The following is a 26,356-nucleotide window of genomic DNA, read 5'->3' as shown; positions in this document are numbered from 1 at the left end:
AGATGGTATCTGTATAAGGCCCTCACCTGCAGAGCACAGTGATCAACCAGATATGTATAAGGGATTGCTACGGAGGCAAGCAAAGTGCCTCGCGAACAATTCACAGTGGGCCACAGTGTGTCTAAAACTCAGTTTCCTGACGTTTATGTCAACAGACCCCTGACAATACGGAAAAGCTCCACTGGACAGCTATTTCAGGATGTGATGGTGGCAGAGAAGTGGGCCTTCTTCATCGCCACACAGTAGGCACAGTTATGATATTTTACTTGTGCCCGATCAGCCTCACAGCATGCCTTTCGCCATTTGTGCTCTAGCTGTTGTCCAGCCTGTTTCATTGCTCTTAGAGCCCTGGCGTACCAAGGTGAAAAAAGAATTCCATTTAAAATAATTAAATGGAAAAGAATTCCATTTAAGAACTTTAATTTCTGAAACTAACAAAGTCTGTTTTTCTGGTAAGATTGCTCATATTATACTCTGCAGATCAATGAAAGATAACCACTAAAGTGATACAAAGAGATTCAATTTAAAACATCTTCAAAAGTTATCTGCCAAGCTCTTGTTTTCATCTAAAATATCCATGCGTGTGGGATCTGCAGTTCATGTGGGCTTCCCCGTTCATTTCCATGACAGAATGGCAGATACATGTATTCACACAAATATTCCTTGAACTTTCAACATGAAACACCAAAACTACTTTTTTTTACCTGTATTAACAAGAGCACTGCTGTTGTAGAGTGTACCAAGATGTGGTCCAGACAGAGACAGGAAAGTGTAAAGTTTGGTGAGGTAACATCTAAACCTAGGTCTTGTAAGCACTGAACGGATTATTAAGTTACCCAATGAATGCCCTATAAAACTGTAAAAAAACAAGAGGGAAAAAGGAAAAAGGAATATAAATTTTTTGGGGGAAATCTTTTCTAAAAGTTCGCAAGTTAAAGCCTGTACATTACCTTAGCTTTCCAAAACAAAGACCTATTAATAGCAACACATAGTTCACATTTCCTGCATATGCCTCTAAATCAGTGGTGAGGAGCCTTCAGACCATGGGCCTAATTAAGCACACCAGACCTCCTCATTTGGTCTACGAGGTCGTTCTGGCCAAGTCATGGCTACTAGTTAACCACCTGATGTCAAATGCTATGAGGCACGTGACAGTCAAAACTATAGCTGCAAACAGCATTGAAGCCTAGCCACATTCCTTTGCAACTGCAGCTTGAATTCTGCACTTTATCCTATCATGCTGCTTTCACCAAGGACTGGATACACTCAGGAGCTCCTGAGTATATCCAATCCCTTCTTAAAGTAGTGTGACAGAATAAAGGCATTAAATTCCAACAAAGCCAAAAGGTAAAGCACACTTCTGATTGTTCCCTGGCAGATGCAGCTTTACCTTTTCTGAGGCTAATACACCACCCCATGCCAGTGTGGCCTGCAGAGGATTGGCCACTTTTAGATCCAGCCCTTAGGCTGAAAGTGATTCATCACCTGTGCTCCATATTATCATGCAAACATCAATATGAAGGGATCTTCAAATAAGGATGGTCACTATGAACTTGGCTAGATGCATTAACTCTCAGGGAGGGCAGGAGATAATACATACTGGCCTCTGTCAATTCAAGAAGGGAACACTAACATGCCCGCATGGCTTTGGTGTTTTCAGTGCCTCCAAAGTATCCTATTCATTTGCTATCTTTCCCCTATATCCCTTCTGCAGCTTCAATTACACACAAAGACAGGATTGGCATGCACATACATGTCTGCATAATCAAGATGTTTGGCTGAGAAGCTACTAGAATATCAAACTGTAGGAGGCAAAGAAATGGCCTCTTTTGCCCCCAGCATTAAGTCTTTGGAGATATATCACTATTAGCTATCTATTAACCAACAAGTGAGGCATACAACAAAATATTGCAATGTATCCTCACATTCTAAACAAAAGTGCTCCTGTTCAAGGTTCTAACCGGTCAGCCAGAATTTCCTCTGCAATTTCCATTCCCTGACCTAAGATTCTGGTTTTATTTTCTAACTGATAGCCGACCTTCATGAATACTGGGCATGTTCACATTTATTTTTTAAAACATTATTTTGTATTTCTGCAAACCTCTAGAGTCCCCAAAGCATGTTGATACCTCTCTCCTGTTTCTCCGTTTTGGCTCAATTTCTGTCAGGACTCCCCTCCTGAGTTTGCTATTATAGGGATTGAGAGACCTATTTTCACGGAATTTCTTTGAATGTTTGTGAAGCATTCTAAGCTATTAGGCATCCATTTCATGTGGCAGTGAATTCCACAATACATGAGGTGCAGCTGTCTCCTAAACCTATAAAAAAAACCCCAACTTCACTGAGTGACTCCACTGGCAGTGGGAGCAGGAAATTTCTCTCAAATCTCATCTTTTATAACTACAGAACTCTATCACATGTCTCAGTCCTCATCCCCTCCTGGCAAAGACTGAAGAGTACCAACCTTTTTCTTCACAGGGAAAGTGCTTCAACCTTTGATTATTTTAGTTGTCCTATTTCAAGTGGTATTATCCCTTTTGAGACGAGGTGACCAGAAGTATCTCTGCGTGGCATCACCATAAATAAATGGCATCATGGTATATATGGCTTTATTTTCAGTTGAGGTCTTAATAATTGCCATTTTTATTTGACATAGTTCTTTAAATGCACTGCCAAACACAGCAGCTTAGATGCAGGCATTCTCCAACATCTCCTGCAACGAAGACTGACACACAGAAGTGTTTTTTCTTTTTTGCAGTTTCCCTGTCTCACTTCAGAACTCCGTTTATTATGTTGCCATATAAAGCTCCCAGTCCTGTTGCAGCCAGTTTGACTGCTTTTGTTGTATTTAAAAATAATGGTTCATATCCTGAGTTCTTCTGTACTATGCTGTCCCAGAGGATCTCTCAATTCTCTGGAACAGATTTTAAGGATAATCAGAGTTCTGTTCATGCAACAGATATATGCATGACCTCACATGACAATGTATAATTGCTGATTCCTGAACTTATGTACAAAAGCCCATAATCTGCAAATCAACAGTTAGAAGAGATAGCCTAGTAGTTTCTGCAAAGTTTGTGCTTTACTCAGAAATTCCAAGATTATGGCTATAAGCTGCAGTTGGCTTTCTGGAAAAAGAAGTAAAACACAAAATGGGTCAATTACCTGATTTTTGAAATTGTTAGGCTGTAAATTTGAATATATTGTATTATTTCATCCAAAAGCCGATCTGTCATTGAATCAAAATCCGCAAATGTATCATTCTGTGAAAAAAAAGTTCAACGTTCCTAAACAAAGTTGTCTTGCAATAAAACAAATTCTTAGTAATTGGCATGGATAAGAACTATCAAAGACAATAATAGTAATCCCATGAAAGAAAAAATTTTCAGGGGGGAAATAAGCTGCTTTTTTTTACAATGCTTTCTCACAGAGGATAGTTTGCTTTACATGTTTAATATACAAATGCACAACTACAGTATGCTAATTGCTTAAGAGGGATAAGACAAAGCTTTGTTTTCAAGGCTAAGCCACAATATCTTAGCTTATAGTAACAATGAAGTAAGCTTCATAAAATCAGTTCAGATCTGATGTGCTTGGAGTCTAAATTGCCCAGCTATTAACAGCAAAACTTCACAAGCACACTGAAACTTTTATTCAAAGAATACAGTAGGAAAAATTCTAGTTGAGCTTCAAAATTGTTCTGTGAAGAGTAAAAGATAGTATTTCCTCCTACCTCCCTTGTTGGGGTGGGATGACTTTCTTTGTGCCTTGAGAGAGAGTGTTGGCTGTGTGTATGCATGTATGCCTGCATGTGTCGCAAAGGTGTATGAGTGTAACTATACATTGGTCACAACCCACTGCTGGCTTATGGCTCTCAGAGGGGTGGCTGACCTTCAATGCAGCCATTTGGCTTAAAAAGGTGTACCCCTTGTTTGGTAAATGAAGTCATTGTCTGTTTGAAAAAGTAAACCACTGCCTCCACCCCCCTCACAAGCTACCACTGAGTCCTACACCAGGCGCTAAACAAATACAACCACAATTTTTATTTTTATAGCAGAATCCTATGTATGTCTACACAGCAGTACTACTGAGTTCAGTGAGACTTATTCATAGGCATACATAGGACTACAGCCTTAGCTGCAAGGTTAAATTTTCAACCTATAAAAAGATTAGTAATTAGACATGAATTAGTCCATATGAAATGCCCATAGGGTGTGTAGTAGTATAACAACAACACTTTCCAGCACTTGCAAATACCTGATTTCTCTCAGACATCAGAAAATCTATGCGACTTCCAGGAAGGCCAAGTTCAATGTATGTCTTTACAAGTCTCAAGTCTGCACTATTACCTAAAGCAAAGATCACATGTTTGAAATGCTAACTTTCAAAAAACAGAACATACTAAAATTAGAATATTTATGCCTTACAAATGCTGACTGGTTTTAGATTCACACTGAAATCAAAGGTCTGTTAACTGCAAGAAAAAATATTTTTTCTTCCAAATATAGGAGAAAAAGAGAGTAGTATGTTCTATGGCTTATATGCTGAAAATGACTCAACAGATGAATTTGAAATTTGGTGGCATAGGAGAGGAAGGTTTGAGGATGGTCCAAGGTGAATATGGGGTAAAAAGGATATGAAATGGCTTATTTCTAATGAATTAAATGTCTGATGAGAGACTCTGGCATATTGACAAGTTTTGTTGGTTTTTCTCCCACAGTATTTGCAGGGATGTTTTTTCAGGAAAAGAGGGAGATTTAGGGGGCAGTTGTGTGTATGTGTTTTAGCTGTGGAATTTCCTTTCTTCCACTGCAAATGTTTAAGGCTAGCCTTGCCAATTGACCCCAAAATCCTCAGCTGGGCCTGTTCCTGCCCCTTTAACAACCTGTCCTTTTAGCAACTCCAGTAGACACTGGAGCCTGGTTCAGACCTTATTTCACTGAATATACTAACCACTTAATAGGTTATTAAGTTGCATGTGAATTCTTGCCTTAAAATAGTGTGTTCTTATTAATGAGGCTATTTCTACCTTTCTTTTTCCACTGAATTTCTCATTTTCAATTTCAATTTTGCCTCATCAGAGTATTGTAGGAAACCTTCTCAAAATGTTATCAAATTCAATTAACAAAAAACCTTTCAGTTTAACATGCTGTGCTAAGGGGTTTCCATGTTCACTCATGCTTCAAAATGCCAGGAAATTATAGCTATCAAGAGCCACACCCTTAATAGACATGCTATTCAGGCAAGATTCATATGGTATGGTATCCCTTCCTGTAGTTAGTTCCAGCTTCACCATTACTTCAGAGCTGGATGGTGGGCAGAAGTGGAATGGCAGACCTAAGTCCTAGATGTGTCTGTGCACTGGAATAGACAAACAGTATTTACACAACTGAAGCCAAACAGATTTTTGTCGGGTGAAAAACTTCTTCATAGCCTTTGGCATACGAGGGATATAAAACCCCCTAACATTTAAAAGATGTGTTCATTATTCCTAAATGTACAGTTCCCCTAGGCTGAATCCTAGAAAGCCAGTGTGCTGAACAGTAGGCTTTCACAAATGGTTGGTACGTATACAGTTCTCTTGAAACAGGACCTACATGCTACATTTTCTGCTGATACCAGGAGATACTGATATCATACCTGTACTTCAATATCTGTTTTTCTGCAGTATAATTTAGCACAGGAGTAGCCTCGTGGTGCCCTCCAGGAGTGCTAAGACTAGAACACTCATTGTTCCTGACCATTACCCATACGGGCTGGTGCTAATGTAAGCTGTAGTCCAAAACAGCTGGAGGGCACTGCTACCCCTGGTTTAATGCAAATCCAAACCAATCTAAAATCTCAAGCATTTTCTAATCTATTTTCAGCTGCCACAGCATACCATCTAGGCCATGCACACAGACTATGAGATGTATGCCATCATCTGAACTTTCCTCCTCTTCTGTGCTGAAATAAGGTACTGAAGATGCCAATCTGGGAACATCACTATACATAAATCCAGGGAGATGAAGTAGTTTTAGTTCCTCTTTAGCCTGTAGGAATCTGAAACAAACAGGTTTTATTTCACTCAGTTTGGTCAACTCTGCATATGTAAGTAAGGAGTAAGATTTGTTTAACTTTCAGTTCAATTATATTTATTTATTTAAATCTATAGTCTGTTGCAAAAACAGCATCTCAGATCAGAAAGCCGTAAGCACACATGCTCATCAAATTACTTACATTCCCTACTCAAAAGATGGCTTCTTGGCTTCTGCAATGTAGCTACAGCATAACCCTTTACAAGGTGAGTGCAATCCCATTTGCTGTACTGAAAAGTCAATAAGTTACAACACCATACTACAACCCACTGGGTACAGCTGTATTGGCAATTCCTCGTGCCAAAATGCTTTAAAATGGTCTTATTGATTGTATATTGTATTTTATTGTATTAATGTACGTCGCCTAGAGTGGCCGTTAATTCGGCCACACAGGCGACTCATAAATAAATTTTTATTATTATTATTATTATTATTTAAAAGAGATGACAGAGTAGTGACTCCACTCCACCTTCACTTTCAGCTTGAATCTTCCAGCTGCCATTTCTATTTCAGATAGCAGCATAGGCAATACCATTCCGTCACATTTAGCAACTATCAATACCTGCACAAGACTGCAGACCGATCCTGTTGCATTTGTGCAACTGTCTTGATTAGTTTGCAGCACTTTATGTTGCAATGTTGCAACATACTATAAATAACAATACATTTATACATTAATCTATTTTAAAAGAACCATTCCGTACTATGCTGAACACTTGCTACAGAAACTCTAATCAATAAGGAAAGCGGGACAAACTAGGATAAAACATAGTAAAGTTTCAATTCAATTCCTCGGTAGCTGCTCCTAGGTTCTGGAACTCCCTTCCTAGGGAGGCACGAATGGCCCCCTCCTTGCCATCCTTCTGTCGGCAAGTAAAGACTTTTTTATTCCGACAGGCTTTTGGGATAGAAGGTGTTTAGGATTGGGCTTTACCAGGCTTGTTTTATTGTTTTATATTATTATTTGTATTATTTTAAATTGTTTTTAGATTTTTAAGTGCCTTTCACGGTTTTAAGGTTGTGCATAGTTTAATTGTATTTTAATTGTATGTTTTTCTATGTTTTTAACTACATGTAGTTCCATTTGTAAGCCGCCCTGAGTTCCAGTTTGGAAAAAGGGCGGGGTAAAAATAAATAAATAATAAAGTTTCAATTCAATTCAATTCAATACAAAATAAAACTTCACTTGCACCCCTTTTCATGCTGGCTAGGCATTTTGAGGGTTTACCCTCTTTTTGTCCGTGGTACATTTGGGGTAGCTTCCTCCTTGCTTTCCCACCCAGTCAGAATTGGACCATCCCCTGCACTTGTTATTGGCATTAATGGGACTTTTCCTCCCATTGTGACTTGGAAGCGGTGGAATTCTTTTTTGAAATTCTGTGACTGAATATTTAGGCATAGGTCTAGAAAACATCTAAAGTGGATTATGCACAAACTTCAAAACTTTCACATATCTTAATGTAGAAATAATCTGATGTAGCTAAGTGAAGAAAACAATAGCAAACAAAATGACTTAGCACAAAAAATCAAATGTAAGTAAAGATACACACACATTTTGTATAAAACCAGGTTTTAAAAACAATTATTTTAGATCGTATAGCACTTACGCTCGCTTCTGAGGTTGAGGAGAGCACTCATACCAGGAGACAGATGAAGCTGTACTGCAGGACATGCTACAGGGCTGTTTTAGAATAGCATTAGATTTGTCCTTTGAAGACCATAACACACTACATGGATATCCTTTCAATGTAGAAGGAAGAGTCAAACCATCCAGAGTACACAGTGGAACCCTGTCTGTCGCATCCTCAAAAAAATCACTATTCATTCTTTCTGTTCTAAAAGGACTTGCATATGTTATGTCAGGATTCTCCTCAGCATCATTTGTAGCTCCATATAAATTACTGTCATCTGTTTCCTCAAAATAACCATTTTCAACCATATCTTGATCTTGTTCTTCCTCCTCCTCCTCCTCCTCCTGTGAAATGGAACAAATTGTACCCCTTTGAGGGCTACCTGTATTGCTATTGTCAGCAGAGTATATATTGCAAATATCTGTACTGCTTTGATTGCCAAAGTAATTTTCTACAAGTCCTTGCTTCAGCATATCATTACCTCCTTCTGGTGAGAGGACACTCATGCTTGTGAGATTTTCATTTTTTTTAGTTGACAATTTATCAGCTAGTTGCTGTTGCTCTGAAGAATCACTGAATTTTCCTTCACTTAGTTTCTTCACTCCACCCTCAGGATAATTAGATACCGAACCTGAAACAACACAGGACTCACCTAGATAAACAACCCCTGAAGGGATTTCATTTCTTTCTACAGCGTGCAAGTTTTTCTCCAGTCTTTGGGAATTTTTACAAATTGTTCCAATATTCAATTGTAAGTTGCAAGAGTTCATGTCCTCAGATGTATCCTCGTCTAGTTGTAATTTTACATTTGAGGGTGAGGAAGGCAGAAATGTAGTTTCATTACTTGAAAACTCTATACAGTGCTGTGGCAAAACATTTGGTTCTTCACTGTCATCACATTTTGTCAAATCAATTGCTCCCAGGTCTAATACAGTTTTGCTATCACTTAAATGGCATTCAGGTACATCAGATATCTTAGAGTTTTCATCAGGGGACAGATCATCATCAGAAGGCAGGGAGTTTATTGATGTTAGGGAGGATTGTATTTCACTAACAGCACTCGTACTTTCAGTGCAGTGACTCTCTACTGGGTTTTTAATATTATCTGGTTTAAGCAAAAGCTGAGGAAATATTCTCTCATTGTTGCATGCACTTTGCCCTTGAGGAGCTTCAAAAGCCACATCTGCACTTGAGTGCATTGCAAAAGAACTTGGCTCACTTTCTACACCAGAATCTGAAAATCTGGATGATGCATAGGTAATACTAACATCAGGCAACTTAAGTACATCTCCAGTTACAACTGCAACAGAAGTTTCTTTTGTAGACTGAATGGGCACATTGGTACCAACCCTTGTGAAGAAATCTTCTGCATGTTGGAAGTTTGCTTCTTGCACAACTTCCTTTTCCAGCAGTAGTTCTTCCTCTGACGTAAGTTTCCTTTCAGATTCTGAACTTTCAAAGGTGGGCTCCTGCGAGTTTTCTCTACATGCTCCACTCTGTGAACCTTCTGTCTGTAATCCAATACGAACAAACACTTTATCTCCATAAATATTCTTACAATATGGTTTTACTTCTATTTTTGTAAGTCCCGATGAACCATTACAATCTTCAACAGCATTTCTGGGTGTCAAGCTACTCTCCCCTTGAGTATCCCCAAAGTCTGCTTGGAAGTTATCAGATTCACCAAAAATGACTGAATTTCCACACTGAGAGATGGCAGAACTAGACTGGCTGTCTTCATTCCCTTCTAGTTTGCCAGTTCTTTGTTCAGTTCTAGATGGTAAACTTCTAAACTCTTTCTGACTGATTTGTCGCATGAAGTTATTTGCCTCAGAAGTATGGCCACCAACTGCAGAATCCAGCCCTTCTTTCTGGTTCCATGAAGGCATGCCTTCAAAGCACTTTGAGATGTCCTCTGGTACTGCACTTGTCAAGCATTTGTAGCCTACCAGGACTACAGAGTCCTTAGAGTTTTGTTTTACTATTTTTTTTGGATTTTCAGTTTTCATTGTTTTCATCAGTTTGGTAACCTTAACTTTGGATTTGTTTGCATCGTCACATTTTCCTTTTGCATACTTTGTGAATTGTTTTTCACTTTCTGACTGCCAGGTATGGGAGGCAACTGAAAGTCTATTTTTCAGCTCTGGGCTAGCCATAGAACCTTCTTCAGTTTCTAGTTTGTCAGGTTTCTTGGAGTCAGCCTTCTGATGAGCTGTCAGCCAGAGTACATCCATCTCTTATTTAAAATAAAAAAGAAGTAAACAAGATAATGTAACTGATGAAATACCTGTAACTTTTACTAAATTACAATTTATAGATATATCTTTAGGAACATAGGAAACTGTTATACTGAATCAGACCATTATTGTCCACTCTGTCTGGTAGCACAGGTTTTTTCCCCAACCCTACCTGGAGATGCCAGGGACTGAACCTGGGAACTTCTGCATAGAAAACAAGAGCTTTACTGCTAAGCCATGGTCATTCTCCAGACTCTCTTCAACCAAAAAATAAAGCAGATGAATCATGAACTTAAATATGCTAAGTTCTAAAAGGGCATGTGGTAAACTTTTCACATATACTATAGGGTTTCTGAGGCCTTCCTCCTGGCTGCATTACCACGCGCTACCTGATAAGCTGGTCCTAAATCTCAGGAGAGCTCTCCAATGAAGCCAAGGACTTGCAGTGAGAAAAAGAAGGCAGGAAAGCTTCAGTGCACACATCTTTAAATGCTGGCTACAGCGCATTTTAATGGGTAAAGCAGGGTTAGCCAATGTGGTGCCCTCCAGATACTGTTGGCACTATGAATTCCATCTTTGCTGACCATTGGCCATGCTGCCAGGAGCTGGTGTTCAACAACATCTGCAGGGTACCATGTTAGTATTCTCACAAGAATATTTCAAGATAGAAAATTTCTAAACTTTTTATTTCATTCCATCAAAAAGAGTCCAAAAACTAATTATTTACCTTCAGTAACGGAATCTAAATACCGATCTTCAAAGATTATAGGCAAAGAGTTCATATCTCCATCTAATTCACTGCATTCAATAGGGAGAGGTGGGAGAGAACTACAGAAGGAGGTGCTTTTTATAGCAGTACACATCTGAAGGTAATTCTGGGCACTGAAAGATACCATCTTATGTTAAAATAGTTGTAAAAAGTAAACATCCACAATAAATTGTAACTGAAAATACAATTAATTGTATTCATGTACAATTAAGATAGAAATACTAATGAAAAGCCAGTATGCTGCAAGCTCATTGTGTTAATAATGAAAATTATGTAAATCATATCCAATACAACTAAATGAAATTTGTTTAAACAAAACCTGTATGTACCACCAGCAGAAGCGATAACAGTTTGGAACAGTGCCATCCATGCACTTAAATGCAGAGTTGTCAATGTGTCATAAAAGTGAAGGAGAGACTGGATATATAGGACATTGGAGGGCAGTAGGCAGTAGTTAAGGAATTGGTTAGGATCCATGTAACAATAAAAGGAGCAAATTAGTGTACAAAAATTGGCCAATGAAAACTGTCCATCCCTTAAGAATAACAACTCTTAGTTTGGAAACACTGACCAACTTCTTTAACTTTTTGAGAAGACTAAACCGATAAAAACCTCTCTACCATTCAGTGATACAGACTGAATGTAGTTTCATCTGTGGAACTAAGCAATTCAATCAGCCAATGTCTAGATTAGGGATGGGGAACGTGTGGCCCTCCAGATGATGTTGGACTCCAACTCCCATTAGTTCCAGTACGCATGGCCAGGGATGACTGGAGTTGCAATTCAGCTATATCTTGAGGGTTACCCCACACCAATGTATATGAAAGGCCATCTCACACCTCACATGTTTGGAGAAAGGGTCAGATGCAAATTATAATTTGTTTATACAACCATAATCATGTATTTACTTGTTTATATTATTTATTTATAACATTTATACATTTAATATTTTTAAAATCTCTAAGTGGTGTACAACATAAAAACAGAAAATGATATAATTAAAACAAAAATGCAACATCTCCTGAGAAGATCTCTGCTCCTTCCATTGCACGGAGCACATCATTTATTTATTAGATTTATATCCCACCCTTCCTCCCAGTAGGACCCATCGCAGCAAACAAAAACTCTAAAAACACTTTAAAACATCATAAAAACAGACTTTAAAATATATTGAAACATCTTTAAAAACATTTTTTTTAAAAGCATTCAAAACATATTTTAAAAAAAGGTTTAAAAACATATTAAATAGCAATTCCAATACAGATGCAAACTAGGATAAGGTCTCTACTTCAAAGGCTTCTGGAAAGAGGAACGTCTTCAGTAGGAGCCAAGAAGATAATAGAGATGGTGCCTGTCTAATATTTAAGGGGAGGGAATTCCAAAGGGTAGGTGCCACTACACTAATGGTCCATTTCCTATGTTGTGCGGAACGGACCTCCTGATAAGATGGCATCTGCAGGAGGCCCTCACCTGCAGAGTGCAGTGATCAACTGGGTATATAAAATATAAGACAGTCTTTCAGGTATCCTGGTTCCAAGCTGTATAGGGCTTTGTACACCAAAACTAGAATTTTGAACTTAGCCCTGTAGCTAATAGGTAGCCAGCGCAATTCTTTCACCAGCGCGGTGACATGTTGGTGATACCCACCCCAGTGAGCAGCTATGCTGCCACATTTTGCGTCAGCTGCAGCTTCCGAACCAACCTCAATGGTAGCCCCACTTCAAGCACATTACAGTAACCCAGCCTGGAGGTTACCAATGCATGTACAACAGTGGTCAGGCTATCCCAGTCCAGAAACGGCCACAGCTGTCTTACCAGCCGAAACTGGTAAAAGCACTCCTAGCAGCTGAAGTCAACTGGGCCTCTATTGATAAAGATGGATCCAGTAGCAACCCCAGACTACAGACCTGCTCTTTCAGAGAGAGTATGACCCCATCCAAAGCAGGCAACTGACCAATTATCCGAACTTGGGAACCACCAACCCACAGCGTCTCCATGTTGTTATGATTCAGACTAAGTTTATTGGCCCTAATCCAGCCCACCACCGAGTCGAGGCAATGGTCCAGGGTTTGCACAGCCTCCCCCGATTCAGATGTTATAGAGAAATAGACCAGGGTATCATCAATGTACTGCTGACATCTCACCCCAAATCTCCTTATGACTGCTCCCAAGGGCTTCATATAGATGTTAAACAGCATGAGAGACAAGATGGTACCCTGCGGCACCCCACAGCACAGCTGCCAGGGGGCTGAAAGACAGTCACCCAGTGCTATTCTCTGAAAACGACCCTGGAGATAGGATCAGAACCACTGTAAAAAAGTGCCTCCAATGCCCATCTCACCAATTCAGCCCAGGCGGATACCGTAGTCAATGGTATCAAAAGCCACAGAAAGATCAAGTAATAATAACAGAATCACACTCCCCCTGTCCTTCTCCCATTAAAGGTCATCCATCTGGGTGACCAAGGTCGACTCAGTCCCATAACCAGGCCTGAACCCAGACTGGAATGGGTCAAGATAATCTGTTTCATCCAAGAGAACTTGCAACTGCTGCACCAAAACCCACTCAATCACCTTCCCTAAGAAGGGGGTATTTGCGACTGGCCGGTAGTTGTCGCAAACCAGTGAGTCTAGGGTGGGCTTTTTCAGGAGCCGACAGATCACCACCTCTTTCAGGGTGGCTGGAACCACTCTCTTCCACAACAATGCATTGACCACACCCTGGATCCACTCGGTCAACCCCCCTTGGCAAGCTTTAATAAGCCAAGAAGGGCAAGGGTCGAGAGGACATGTTGCTGGCTGCATCGTCGCAAGCACCATGTCATCAATCTGCATCAACTGAACCTGTTCCCAAGAGGTTGCAGCAGACGTTGCACTGGACACCTCACTGGGGACTACAGTAGATGTGAATGGAGCATCAAGACTGCTACAGAGGCGAGCAACTTTACCCTCAAAGAGTCTTGCGAACAATTCTCAGTGGGCCACAGTGGGTCTAAAACTCAATTTCCTGAAGTTTATGTCAACAGACCCCTAACAATATGGAAAAGCTCCGCTGGATGGCTATTTGAGGATATGATAGTGGCAGAGAAGTGGGCTTTCTTCGCCACCCTCACTGCCACACAGTAGGCGCTGTTATGATGGTTTACTTGTGCCCAATCAGCCTCACAGCACACCTTTTGCCACTAGCGCCCTAGCCATCGTCCAGTCTGTTTCATTGCCCTTAGCCCACTGGTGTACCAAGGTGTAAACTGGGCTTCACAATGCCGGAGAGGGCACTCAGGGGTAACCCTGTAAAGAACCCAACGCACCTTGCTGTTCCACACCATGACAAGGGCTTCAATAGGGCCACCTGCTCTATCTACTGGGAACTCCCCCAGGGCATTCAGGAATCCTGTGCATTCCATTAATCTCTGGGGGTGGACCATTTTAATCTGTCCACCACCCCTGCAGGAGACAATTGGAGCCACAAGTCTAAAATTAACCAGGAAGTGGCCTGACCATAGCAATGGGGTGACATACACCCCCCCATCTTCAGACCACGCCTTCCTCCATCTGGAGCAAAAACCAATTGAGGGTGTGCTCTGCCCTATGTGTTGGGCTGGTGACAACTTGAGACAACCCCATGGTCATCATGGAGACCATGAAGTTCCAAGCCAGAACACTAGATACAACCTCAGCATGGACAGTATAATCACCCAGGACTATTGGTTCTGGGCTCCTCCAATACCACGGCCAAGATGGCAGAGAAGCTGCTGGGCAGTAGGGTGGACGATACACCAGCAGCAACCCTAGTTTCTTGTCTCCTTGGCCTGACACCAGGTGCAGGCCCTCACAGCCAGCTCCAAGACAGAGAGGTTTCCTAGTGACAGAGATGGAAGTTCTGTAGACCACAGTCTGTGCTGGTGTTGCATGAAGTATCCAGGTGGGCAAAGCTGAGTCAGATCAACTCCTCCCAGCTCACCCACCCAGGTCTTGGTAATGCACACCAAACCAGCACCTTCATCCACAATCAAATCATGGATGAGTGTGGTCTTATTGTGTACCAATCTGGCGTTAAACAACAACACACATAGGCCAGCGGGCACAGCAGATGAGCAATGAGGAACCCGTCCATGAGAGAATTTGGAGTGAGAAACAAGGCATAGATAAGATTGTCTTTGACTTCTATGGTAGCTCACCACCTCCCCATGGCCATACCTCCCTCTAGCCATGATCACTGAAGTTGGGGTGGCATCACCCATGTTCCTCCTTACTAAGATTCCTCCTAAACACTAGATATGGACCCAACAAGAGCCCACCAACAAAACCTACCTGAACCAGTTATCCCAGTGGGCCTCAGACAATTGGAGACAGTAAGACCCATTCAATATATTTTACACAGGGCACATCTACTTCTCTCCGTCTCACACCCAGGGAGGGCCAGCCTTCTGCCAGTTGCAGACTCACTCTGAAGGCATGTGGCAACTTTCTCCTATCATTCAGTTCACTGCACAGGCTCTCACCCTGTGCAGGAACTACACATGTGCCATACACCCTCCCCACTACCAATCTCCTCTAGATTGGTTAAAAAAAAGAAGGGGGTAGCACCCTTGCGGCTCCCTAAGGGGCAACCCCGCTGGCAGCAGACTCACCACCCAAGGGCAGCTGGGCTTTTGTGCCCCCTGACCCAGCCAGGAGCTGATTGAGGAGGCTGTAAGATTGACTGCAGCCTCTCTCTGGAGTCAGGGTCAGGCAGGAAGTCCCAGTCCTTGAAGCACTTACCAGGGACTTCAAGTTGTCTCAAGAGACAGCAACCCAGAGGAGTGAGCAAGCAAGCAAGCAGCCAGATGCTCAGATACTCACTCCCAGGGCAGGTCTTCTCCAGTCCCCCAGTGCTGCAGCTGTTCCCCTCCACGACTACTGGTGCTTGAAGTATCCTTTTTCTGAGGCTGAAATGGCTGTAAGGTTCATGTATGGAGAGGAGAGGAGGAGGAGGATTCCCAGCTTTTTTTCTCCCTTGCGTTCAGGTAGGGCTAGCACCAGACTTCCGCACCCCCGAACACACTTTAATACACTCAGTAGTGCCACCTCTTGTGTTGACATGCCAGCACACATGCCTGCCATCACCCAAGATCTTGAGTGATGGCAGGCATACGATGACACACAAGGTGGTGTGACTGGGTGTATTTAAGTGCATGCCAGCTGCATGTGCATGCAGCGGTGGTGTCACCACCCTTGCTCCACGCCACTGTCCAGTTGTGCCCCAATGCTGACAGGAATTGTGGAGCAGGAGCTACAGCCTCCCAGTTGCAGGGGCCCTCAGCCAGTGTCTGACTTGGTTGCCTGCTGGTACTGGGTGTGCTCCCAGGTTTTGGAGAAAGACCCAAGCAGCTCTGAATGCTGACAACAGGGTGTCCTATATTGGGATGCATTGGATTAATAAACCCCTTTCTTTTATACCCTTGTTTCTATATTCTGCTTCCAGTGGGCTTTTTACCACCACCCCTCCCACACACTGAGTGGTAACAATTTGCCAAATCCATTGGCAAAATTCAGGATGGAGGGTCTGATGGGGTGGGGAGCAGAGAGATGATCCATGATGAGCATTCACACTCCCCATATTTACCAGGCTTACCTCTGCCAGCTTCTGGTCAATGAGATCCCTGCCCCTAAACTCATGGCCGTGCCTAGCAGCTGGGCTAAGTGCTGGCAAAAAGACATAGCCATTGCTACAGCTGGTGTTTGCTCCACTAACCAAGGCCAGGTTGAGGACTTCCTCCTCCTTGGGATGATCCAACCTGTCTCCATTGCATCTTCCAATGAGTCCATGGAGAGTGCAAGGCTGGATTCTCTGATGCAGATGGGAAACACTGCAGGAGCAACCCTCTAAATTCAGGAGTGGGGAACCTTTTTAGCTCTAGGGGCCAGATTCTTATCAGGATCTGCCTCACGGACCAAAATTGAGAGGTAGGTGGCAGTGCCAACTTGTCAATTACATGCTGTCATTATGATGTCACATGATTGACGAGTGGGTGCAGCTGCCCACCTGTCAAAATCCCTTTTGCTTCCCTTTTCAAGTCTCTGAGATCAGGGATTAAAAGGGGAGGTGGGAGACTTGCAAAAGGGAGCACAGGAGCTGTCTTAAAGCCTTTACAAAAGCTGCTTCAAAGAGCACTTTTGCACAGGACTTTAATCCCCACTCAGCTGATGAGCAGGCATGAAATCCCACTGTCTTGGCTGCATAATATTGTTCCCTACTGGGAACAGGACCACACAGCCAATGCATGAGTAAGCCCTGTCCTCCCACCCATCAGCTGACAGGTGGGTGGGCATGGTTTGGGGAAAATGGCCTTATGGGCATGGTTTGGGGAAAATTGGACCCCCTAGTAGGTCCTGATTCGCCCGGAGGCTCCTGACCCCTGCTCTAACGGTTTATGACCTCGTTCCCTTCCTGTTGATCACATCTTTTTTTTTATCTCTTCCAACCACAGACACAGAAAAAGGAAAGGAAAAGGAACTGGTGGAGCTTGGCCAATGCATTGTCAATAAAAAAATGGGAAGGAGGGCTCTCACCCACCAGTATGCATATAATTTCTGTTTTGCATATTTCTGGCCCAAGAAAGAGATGGGAAGGGCAACCCACCTGAGGATTCCTTCCTCCACCATGAGAAAATAGTTATTTGCTTCTCTTCGTATCCAGTACTATCCTTTCATTTATGGAAGCTTCTTTGATCCAGCATAGCATTCTGTAAACAGAAGGGGAACTGAGAGGATTTTTGTCCATTTTCCTTTCTCCTGCAGCAGCCTGTGACACCTCCTATGCTATTCTGGATGGTACCCCATCCCTCTGGATTAGATTTTTGGGAGGAGTGGGGAGGACTGTAGGAGAAAGGGGGAGCTGTTGAAAAATTACCTTCCTCCCCTTTCTGTTCATACAAGCCTCCACTGAATCAAAGAGCATTCTGTGAACATACAGCCCTTTATTAATATAGGAAGACTTTGCACATATATAACACATACCATGTTCTGCATTAATTGTTAATCAATTTTGTAACAAAATGAGGAAGCTTAATTTCTGACTTAATATTTTCAATTTAAAGTTACTTACTGTAGTTCTTGATATGCAAGGGCTGCCTCCCTTGGATGTTCAAGACAAAAAAATGCTTCAGAAAACCTACGAACCTAAAATGTTACAAAATAGTAAAAGAAAAGTTTCATTTTCTAATAGACACACATAGCACACCTATATTACAATGTCAGAGTAATATTGCATGTTCAGTAAACATTAACACACACACATTCACAAAAATGTTGGCACTGGGTCAAGTATTGTAGTAAACCTTTAAAAACATTCCCCATTTAGATGGTTATGTACTTTAATAAGAGACAATTATATTGCAGTCTGGTGGCTTTTATACATAATATTGAGTAGATTAAGCAGAATTACTCTATGCTGCCTTTTTAAAGATGCTAATGTAGAAAGAAAAGGGAACATTCAAAATGTCTAACACCTCAAAAGTTCTCAGACTTGTTCTACTGAATAACATACTCTTTCTTCCTAGCAATCTGAATTTGGCTTCTAGGAACTCTCAACTACATTTTACAGTGTCACTGGTATCTGTGTATACTATGATCAGCAGCACATTCTATTTTGAGGTCTAATCTTGAGGCAAAGGTTGCAAACAAGTCACCATATCATTTACATGCCCAACACAAAACCACGTATCTGTGTCTCCAATGCTCAAATGGCCCTCCCCCAAACTTGATGGATATCTCATTCATTACCTGAAAGCAAGTCTTTTCCAAAGGTTTATTTCCTATTTCCTCAACAGGATGTCCTCAGCCCAGAGGTTTATTAGTGTGAAATGAAAAACTAAGGGTGTGCACTTGTACAAGAGAGAGTTTGTGTGAGGTTATGCACAGGCAAAGGCGTATTTTTTCTCCCCACTTCCCACACTGAACTCACAGCAAATGAACTCTAGCTCACTGTTATATTATTAATACACCGTCAAGCTGGCTCACTCCCCTTCTACCTTGTCTATTGCAGCAATTTAGGTTAATTGGACATAGCTTCTAAATAGGCTGTGTGGAAACTTTAAATTGCTAAGGGCTATTCAGAGAAATCAGATGACCCTTGTGCCACTGGATTTCACTATGAAGAAGTAAACATCTAAACTAAAATGTCACCCAGGCAGCTAATATAATAGCTTATAGTGCAATTCTATACAGGTCTACTCAGAAGTAAACCCCATTATATTCAAAGGGATACTCTCCATTGCACAGGGTTCTAGCCTCAATCAGAAATATAATTTAGTTACGTGTAGTGGTTAATGTGTTGGACTATGACCTGGGAGACCAGGGTTCAAATCCCCACTCAGCCATGAAGCTCACTGGGTGCCCTGGGCCAGTCACTGCCTCTCAGCCTCATGAAAGCCCTATTCATAGGGTCGCCATAAGTCGGAATCGACTTGAAGGCAGTACATTTACATTTTTAGGTTAATCTATCCTTCAGTTCTAAAGCTTATTGAGGACTGAGTAACTTCTGAGCTCAACATATGTGATGTAGTTATTCTGTTTTTATATTTTGCTACTGCTGCTTTATTTTCATTTCTTGTATGGATTTTAACATTTATTACAAGCCACTTTAGCAACTAAGGTTGAGATATGAGATAAATATTTTTAGATAAAATATACAAACAAAAAGATATACAATTAAAACTTAGTTTTACAAAACTTCACTTTACCAGTGTTTTCAACCTTTCAGTGTTAACACTTTAAGACTACGATCCTATGTACACATATCCAAGAGTAAGTGCCTGTTTGGATTGCCCTGTCAACCTTTTAAAATATTACTATGTGGCAATCATGGGGCATGAGGTGGGGTGAGGGAAGTACCAGATACCTGTTCTGACAAGCGGCAGCACCACTATACCACTGCCAGGAGGGCAGCACAGCAGCAGCACTCCGCCTCATCCACTATGGCTGCTTTGTGGACTGAAAGATACCTAGTTTTAAAACCACACTGTTTTAGTCATTAGTTTTACTGCAATAGAACTTGGATGACACACTTCTGTTCTTAGAAGTTGTATCAGAACAGACTGAATACATACACGCATTGTATGATGTTCTTGTGCTAGCAATCCAGTGACATCCTCCTGGAAGTTAATGGCTTCAAGAAATTGTCCCCATAAAGCCATCAGAAGTGAACAGAGCTGTGCAAGATGCATGTTTATAAGTTCTGCCAGTTCATCAGGATTTTCCATTTTCTGCACCAACAGAGAAAACAAACAAACCTGTATTCCTAGACACAGAATTTCTACTACTTTGAGAAAGCCATAAAGTTTTTTTTTCTTAAAAGTATCTTTAAAAATTAAAAGCATTTTATGTCTTTAAAAACTGAAAGGATTTTGTGTTCGCTTCGGCAGCACACATACAAAAATTGAAAAGATTTTAAGTCATATTCTAGTTATAGTTAAATAACATTATTTACCATTTTTAAAATAATTGCTAATTACCTACAAACTGTGCAGAACTTTAAAGCCTCTTGCAATGTAGAAATCTTAATATAGAAAGGACCATCCTGCTGGATGTAGTCGAGGAACCTATTTCCAACAATAGCTAATCAGATTCTTCAAGGAAGCTATTAGGACATGGATACAATAGCCATCTTCATTCTTTGCCTACCAGCAAATATTGTTCAAATGCATACTGCCTCTGAATCTGGGGGTTCCGCTTAGCTACACTAATAGACATATCCTCCTCAAATTTGCCTACTTCTCCTTTTAAAGCAATCTAATCCTATGATGCTGTCCCGGGCTCCTACTGGGAGGAAGGGCAGGAAATAAATTTAATGAATGAATCAATGAATCATCATCATTAATAACACATCTTAAAGCATCAACAACACATCTTATGATGACCAACACATAATGAATTCTGTAAGTTAATTATGTGTTATGTGAAGAAGTATTTCCTTTCAGCTGTTTTGAATCTGATGTCACAGTTTCGTTGGAAAAGCCCAAGTTCTGAAAGAGGGAGAAACTTGCTTTCACCACACAACTATATACAGAATTCCAGTTATGACTATCAAATAGGATTATATAAATGTTTTGTTATACAGGCCCTTTCTTCCCTATTCCTTTCCTTTATAATCCCTAGAACAGGATTTTTCTTTTCCACAGGTGTTGTTGATGTCTTCATTGACTTATTCACAATCTACCCCATTTTCTGGATAGTCACCACAACTTTAATCTCATCAATGTATATGGGAACTTGTGTATCAATTTACACTTGCTTATATAGAATCACATTTGGTATTTTGCTGCAAATTTGGATTTCTCACTGCACAGGCAGCCCAATGACAGAGTAATCTATAGGGAGGTTTTAAGACAACTATCTTGTATAATCCATGAAATATATTGTATGTTTTTAATCTTTGTTTTATAAGATCAGTTACTGTACAAGAACTGTACAAGTTGCAATGGCCTATGGCTAGGCAATAAAGTTTGACTGACTGACTGACACTATCGTAAATAACTTGGTGTAATCCAGACTTGGCTCTCTCAATCCTCAGCTCCAGATCATTTATGAATGAATTACATTTCTAACCTACAGTACGGTTAGTTCCAATACAAAGTCTTAGGGGAGACCAATGATTACTTCCTCCATTGTGAGATCTATTTGTTCAGCTTAGCTTTGTAACCAGATCAACTCATAAGAGGGCCCCTTCTCTTATCCCATGATTGCTAAACTTGCATGGGAGCCTTTGAAAGTCTAAGTATGTCTACCAGAGTACTCCATCTATCCAAAGATCCATAAAATAATGCAAATAAAATAAAATTCTTCAAAACCACAGAGAGTCAGCTATTAAAAACTGTATCTAATCTCGGAGAAGGAGGGAAGCTGGGATGAAAGCAAACAAGCAGCAATTTAAGATTACATGGGTCAGAGGAAAAATACCTTTATTTCTTCACAGAGTTCCGACAGGCGTGCTTCTACATCTATATTTTCTGAAAAGATTAGAGCGTATGTAAAATGAGAAATTCTAAATTTTAAGCTACATTTTATAAATTCCAGAAGATACCATTCAAATCAGTTCAATTTCAAAAACAAAGGTTTTTTGTTGTCTTGAAATTCCTCAAATACCACAGTCAATAGCAAATCCGGTAACTTTCTCAACTAAGCAAATAGATTTCAGCTAAGGACAAGATCCTTCTGATTTTGCAAGCAAGCAACATTTATTTATATGCTGTTGTAAATGTTACCTGTATATTTTATGAAATATATGAAAACGCACATTTCCCTTAAACCTTTTTTGATCATATATTTTAAGAAAGACTTCCCAGAAGCAACAAGCACAATACAATACAATGAAACTGAAATCTTATTAGGATTGAATACACAAGTGAAATTTACACCAGCTCCAATTCACCATGCAAAGAAACAAATTCTGGAGAATGTCAAAAATCCATATTAGGGCAATTTTAGGTTAACTAAAATATCATACAATAGTATGCAATATCCAAACTTTAGAGTTCTTCAGAACTCTTCATCAGGCAAGATGGTAAAAAATACGGGGGGGGGGAAGAGAACATTCTCAGCTGTATTCAAACCATTAAGGTCTGCTTCTGGTAAGTGTCTTAAGTTGGAGTTCAAGAATTGGAAGATGTTCAAATGAGGCCCTTTTTAGCGGATATGCCTATATAAAATTGCAACTGTGGTTTACTGGGAAGGAGAAACAAATAATGACAGTCTTCCATCTCTGAAAATAAAATAGTTTTTTTTTTTTTAACAATGAAGGTGTTGCCGCAATATGGATTTTTGGAATTTTTCATATGGGCCAACACTGCTATAACTTTTTGTGTGACCTAGAAAATACCAAATTTATTCATACAAGAGTGGGACCCTAAACTGGAGGAAGAGGATCTTATACACCAGAAGATGGGACTTTATTCTCCAAAGGAACATTCCCTCCAACACCTACGTAAAACTATTATTCTGTTGGACACAACTGCTAAAATTAATCTCTAGCTCTGTTAATTTAAAGGACAACCCTATTCTCCACCTACCAAGGGACCTCTATGTTTCATCTAAGGATGGAAACAACTGATAATAGCTCGGTCAAACTTTTTTCTCTCTCTCTCTTATCACCTCCCCACACACTGCTTTTTGTTTGCAGGGGGAATAAGGGAAAACAACATCCTCCATTTCTGCCCACAGAAGCCTTTGTGGAATCAGGGCAGTATCCAATGCAGTAGTTTCCATTAGTCCAAGAATTTCCATTTGTGTGATGGAGCTTCCCCACCCTCTTGTCTCCCTACATGCCCCTGCACTCTCCAAATCTGCTCCAGAGGGTTTGGGGAAGTCCCAGAACAGATTTTTTGGGGGAAGGAGGGAGGACGCAGGGAGAGAAGGAGTTCTGTTCCTCAGACAGAAGTCCTTGAGCTAATGGAACAACTTTGTGGATATCATTCTCAAAGAGTTCCTTCCATGTGCAGAAGGGTAAGTCAGGATTGAAGCCATTGTATTTAGGCTGAATATACAGTATATATGTATTTTTAAAAAATCCACAGCATCTTAACATTCAGTTTTTGCACTCAACTAAATACAGATGGTTGTCACTTTTGTTCCACTTTTCCATATTTGAGTACTCTTTTACATGTATGTTTTTTCCCACCTAGATTAAACTCTTAAAAATACATCTTAACTAAGATAATTGTTAGTTAAAACTATTTTGAATAAAAGGGTTGAATGAGAAGCACTTATCTTCTGAAAAGATTTTGGAAGAATGTTTCAAATTAGTAAGGACAGAATTGATAAGGTTCTCGATTGGAAATTTGAACAAAAGAAACATTGGCAGAGCAATCCTAAGTATAGGAAGCTGGCAGAATGTATGCCATCTTAAATTAAGTTGTTGTAAATTACCCCATTCCACACTCCGTTCTGGAATAAGGCTACTGCCAGCTCAGCTGACCTGAGCTTGGCAAAGGGAAAACAAGCCTTTAAAATACAGTTTAACTTCCACCACCCTTTTTCCCACTGTAAATTCCGCCAGGTTGCCAGGTCACATGACTGAGCTGAAAGTGGTTTGGAATAGGTGTAAGTCTTTCCTTGCCCCTTCCCACCCCTTTTTGGAGGACTTATCCAGGACTAAATTCTGCTGGCTGAGCCTTAGCTGAGTCAGCATAACCCCAACTGTGCTGGGACTACGCCAGCATAATTCCCCCATGCCAGCTCAGCCAGGAGTACACTGGGATAACTCCCTTAATCTGGCTCAAGAGCCCAAGATCCGCCTATTCCAAATTTGCTCATCCTAGCAGATCTTGGGTTTAGATTGCACTGTAAGATATCAAAGGATGCAACAGAATCCTGTTCCTCAGCCAGCTGTCTGAGTACTTGAATTTTGCTAGTAATATTTCTGCATTTAAAAACCCTATTTTCACAGATCAGTTACAACTGAAAGTTGATCCAAAGATCAGCTACAGAATGTATTTTCTTTGGGTGACATTTAATGTCATATAAGGGGACCACAGCTTCTTCTCCTTGAAGGCCTTCCACGTCCTCTCAGATCAGCTCTGGAGAGGATTTGCGGGTGGAACACAAACCGACAATGGCTGTTCTGCTGGTAGACTGATATATTTGGATTCCACACTTTGAGTCGTTCAGTATTCTGCAAACTCTCTTTGTGGGAGACTGAAGGGGTGCACTGAAAACTGTTAACACCCGTGTTACATTTTTCTTAAGTGCTACATCTAGTTATTCTGGCCAGTATACAAAGAATCACTTAGACTCATCTTGCACACACCCACTGGGATGGGTCCAAAGGTTCTCATCTTCCACAGCGGAAGACTCCTGCAGTCAGAAGAGAACCTTTGGATACAACCCAAATTACACTGACGTTCTTCTAAAGAGTTAATAACCATGTCATATAAAAACTGGTTTTAAAGTCCCCCTAGTATTTATTTGCAGTTTTATTTTTTTCCTGTGGTTCATTCTGAACTAGAAAAACAGGATTTAAATATTCTTAAATAAATAAATGCACACACTCATTTCTTTAAGCCAGGAGTGGGGAACCTCAGGTCTGGGGTCCAACTGCAGCACTCCAGACCTCTCTATTTGGCCCACAGGACTTTCCCCAGGCCACATTCCCCAACAGACCTACAGCAGACCATTCTCAACTGTTTTTGCCAGACTGGAACATGTTCTTGAACTGTGACAATGCCTCTTGCTTGCCTGTACGGAGGATGGAAACATATCTGTGTATAGGAATGTCTAGCTATTGCATGGCTGGAATGTAGCCTACTGAGCAATGCCAAGAGTTTTATCTGTTGTTCCATCCATTTTTGCCTGTGGTCCCACCCACCACTGGCATAGAGCCTCTGGAAGGCTGTCCATGAAGAAATCTGGCCTCAGGCTAAAAACATTTTGGCCACCGTTTTAAGCTATAGTTGATTGACACTGAGTCTGGAGGGGAACTTGTATCAGGATGTTATCAAATTATTAGGGGGCATGGAGGCCTGAGGCAGCTAGTCTCAATGGGTGCTTGATCTAACCTGAAGCTCCTAGGCCTTCCTAATTTTAATTATTTATTCTAAAAACAGGAACAAGATATTACCAGATGTCACATTTTCAGAGGATTTACATAAAACCTACTGGCTTGCTTGCCTGTGTGGAGGTTTGCCTTTTTGGTAGGGAAACTCCGCCTTCTGTATAATAATGGCAGGATATTGATTCCTTTTTTAAAAAAAAAAAAACCCAAATAAACTGGCTTTTTAATATTTGTATAAATTTTGAAAACTTAACATTTTGTAAAATATCATCCCATTCAAATAACCTACAGAAAAATTTTCTAGTTTTCCTAAATAAAAATGCATATATGTTTACCTTCCTGTGTACAGCCAACACATTCAGTTAGTTATGAAAACAATTAGTGAACTTAGTGCCACTGCATTTTTATACCTGTATGTCAAAGTATCATGGGCAATAGATTTCACCCCGTAGTTACAAAATTTAGTCAAAGAGTGATACAAGAAAAACATGATACTCCTGAGGTAGGCCAATTCCCATAACAAAAAACTAATTACATATTCATGTATCTATATCATCATGTAAAGATGGTTTATTTGTTGAAGAATCTTTTGGGGTTTTTTTAACAAAGAAAACACTATGGGCACAAACTGCGCTTGCATGAGTGCAGCTAAATACAGAGGGATGGCTATAAGGGCCAACAGAGCCCTCCTCTCTCGTTCTCGGACTGTATTTTACTGTTGCACACACACTGCGGCAGCCATTACCCAGAATGGTCAGTCTATTTGCTTTCCGTTTGCTCATTCAGGCCTGATCAAGAATTTGCTCTAAGCTCAATTACATGCCTGAGTGGTGCTTTAGGCTGGAGCGGGAGGACTGTGGGGGAAAACAGAAAGCATACCAGCCTCTCATTCTGGCTAAAGCCGAACACATGTGGAAGATTCCATTGGATGCCATGACAATGCCTCTACTCATACGAGGCATGCCCTAAAATGCTACTATATTTATAGTCAGGCTGTTCAACTACTACAACTAATTTAAAAATGCATTTCTTTTTGTCATTTAACTAATCAACAGCAGCTATCACCTCTTCTAGCTAATTAAGGAGTTCAGAACTTATAGGCAGGTTACTGTTCAT

At 40.8% G+C, this 26,356-nt stretch overlaps 1 protein-coding gene across 3 annotated transcripts in view; it reads right to left on the bottom strand.

Annotated features, from left to right (window-relative positions):
• FAM135A (family with sequence similarity 135 member A) overlaps window positions 1–26,356 on the bottom strand; it is a 107,257-nt gene that overhangs the window by 9,017 nt on the left and 71,884 nt on the right. For 2 of the 3 annotated variants that reach the window (XM_061623085.1, XM_061623086.1), the window contains 9 exons: window positions 21,652–21,701; window positions 19,803–19,958; window positions 17,801–17,874; window positions 10,673–10,827; window positions 7,685–9,944; window positions 5,882–6,042; window positions 4,258–4,349; window positions 3,166–3,263; window positions 705–856 (listed from right to left, as the gene is read on the bottom strand). In XM_061623085.1, the coding sequence (XP_061479069.1) occupies window positions 705–856; window positions 3,166–3,263; window positions 4,258–4,349; window positions 5,882–6,042; window positions 7,685–9,944; window positions 10,673–10,827; window positions 17,801–17,874; window positions 19,803–19,958; window positions 21,652–21,701 (3,198 nt within the window). Of the gene's footprint in view, window positions 1–704; window positions 857–2,464; window positions 2,915–3,165; window positions 3,264–4,257; window positions 4,350–5,881; window positions 6,043–7,684; window positions 9,945–10,672; window positions 10,828–17,800; window positions 17,875–19,802; window positions 19,959–21,651; window positions 21,702–26,356 lie in introns of those variants that run through there. The other variant, XR_009762167.1, reaches the window with a different exon arrangement.

Source organism: Rhineura floridana, chromosome 4 (assembly GCF_030035675.1).
Source record: "Rhineura floridana isolate rRhiFlo1 chromosome 4, rRhiFlo1.hap2, whole genome shotgun sequence".
NCBI lineage: Eukaryota > Metazoa > Chordata > Lepidosauria > Squamata > Rhineuridae > Rhineura > Rhineura floridana.
This window is presented reverse-complemented; position numbering and strand designations above follow the sequence as displayed.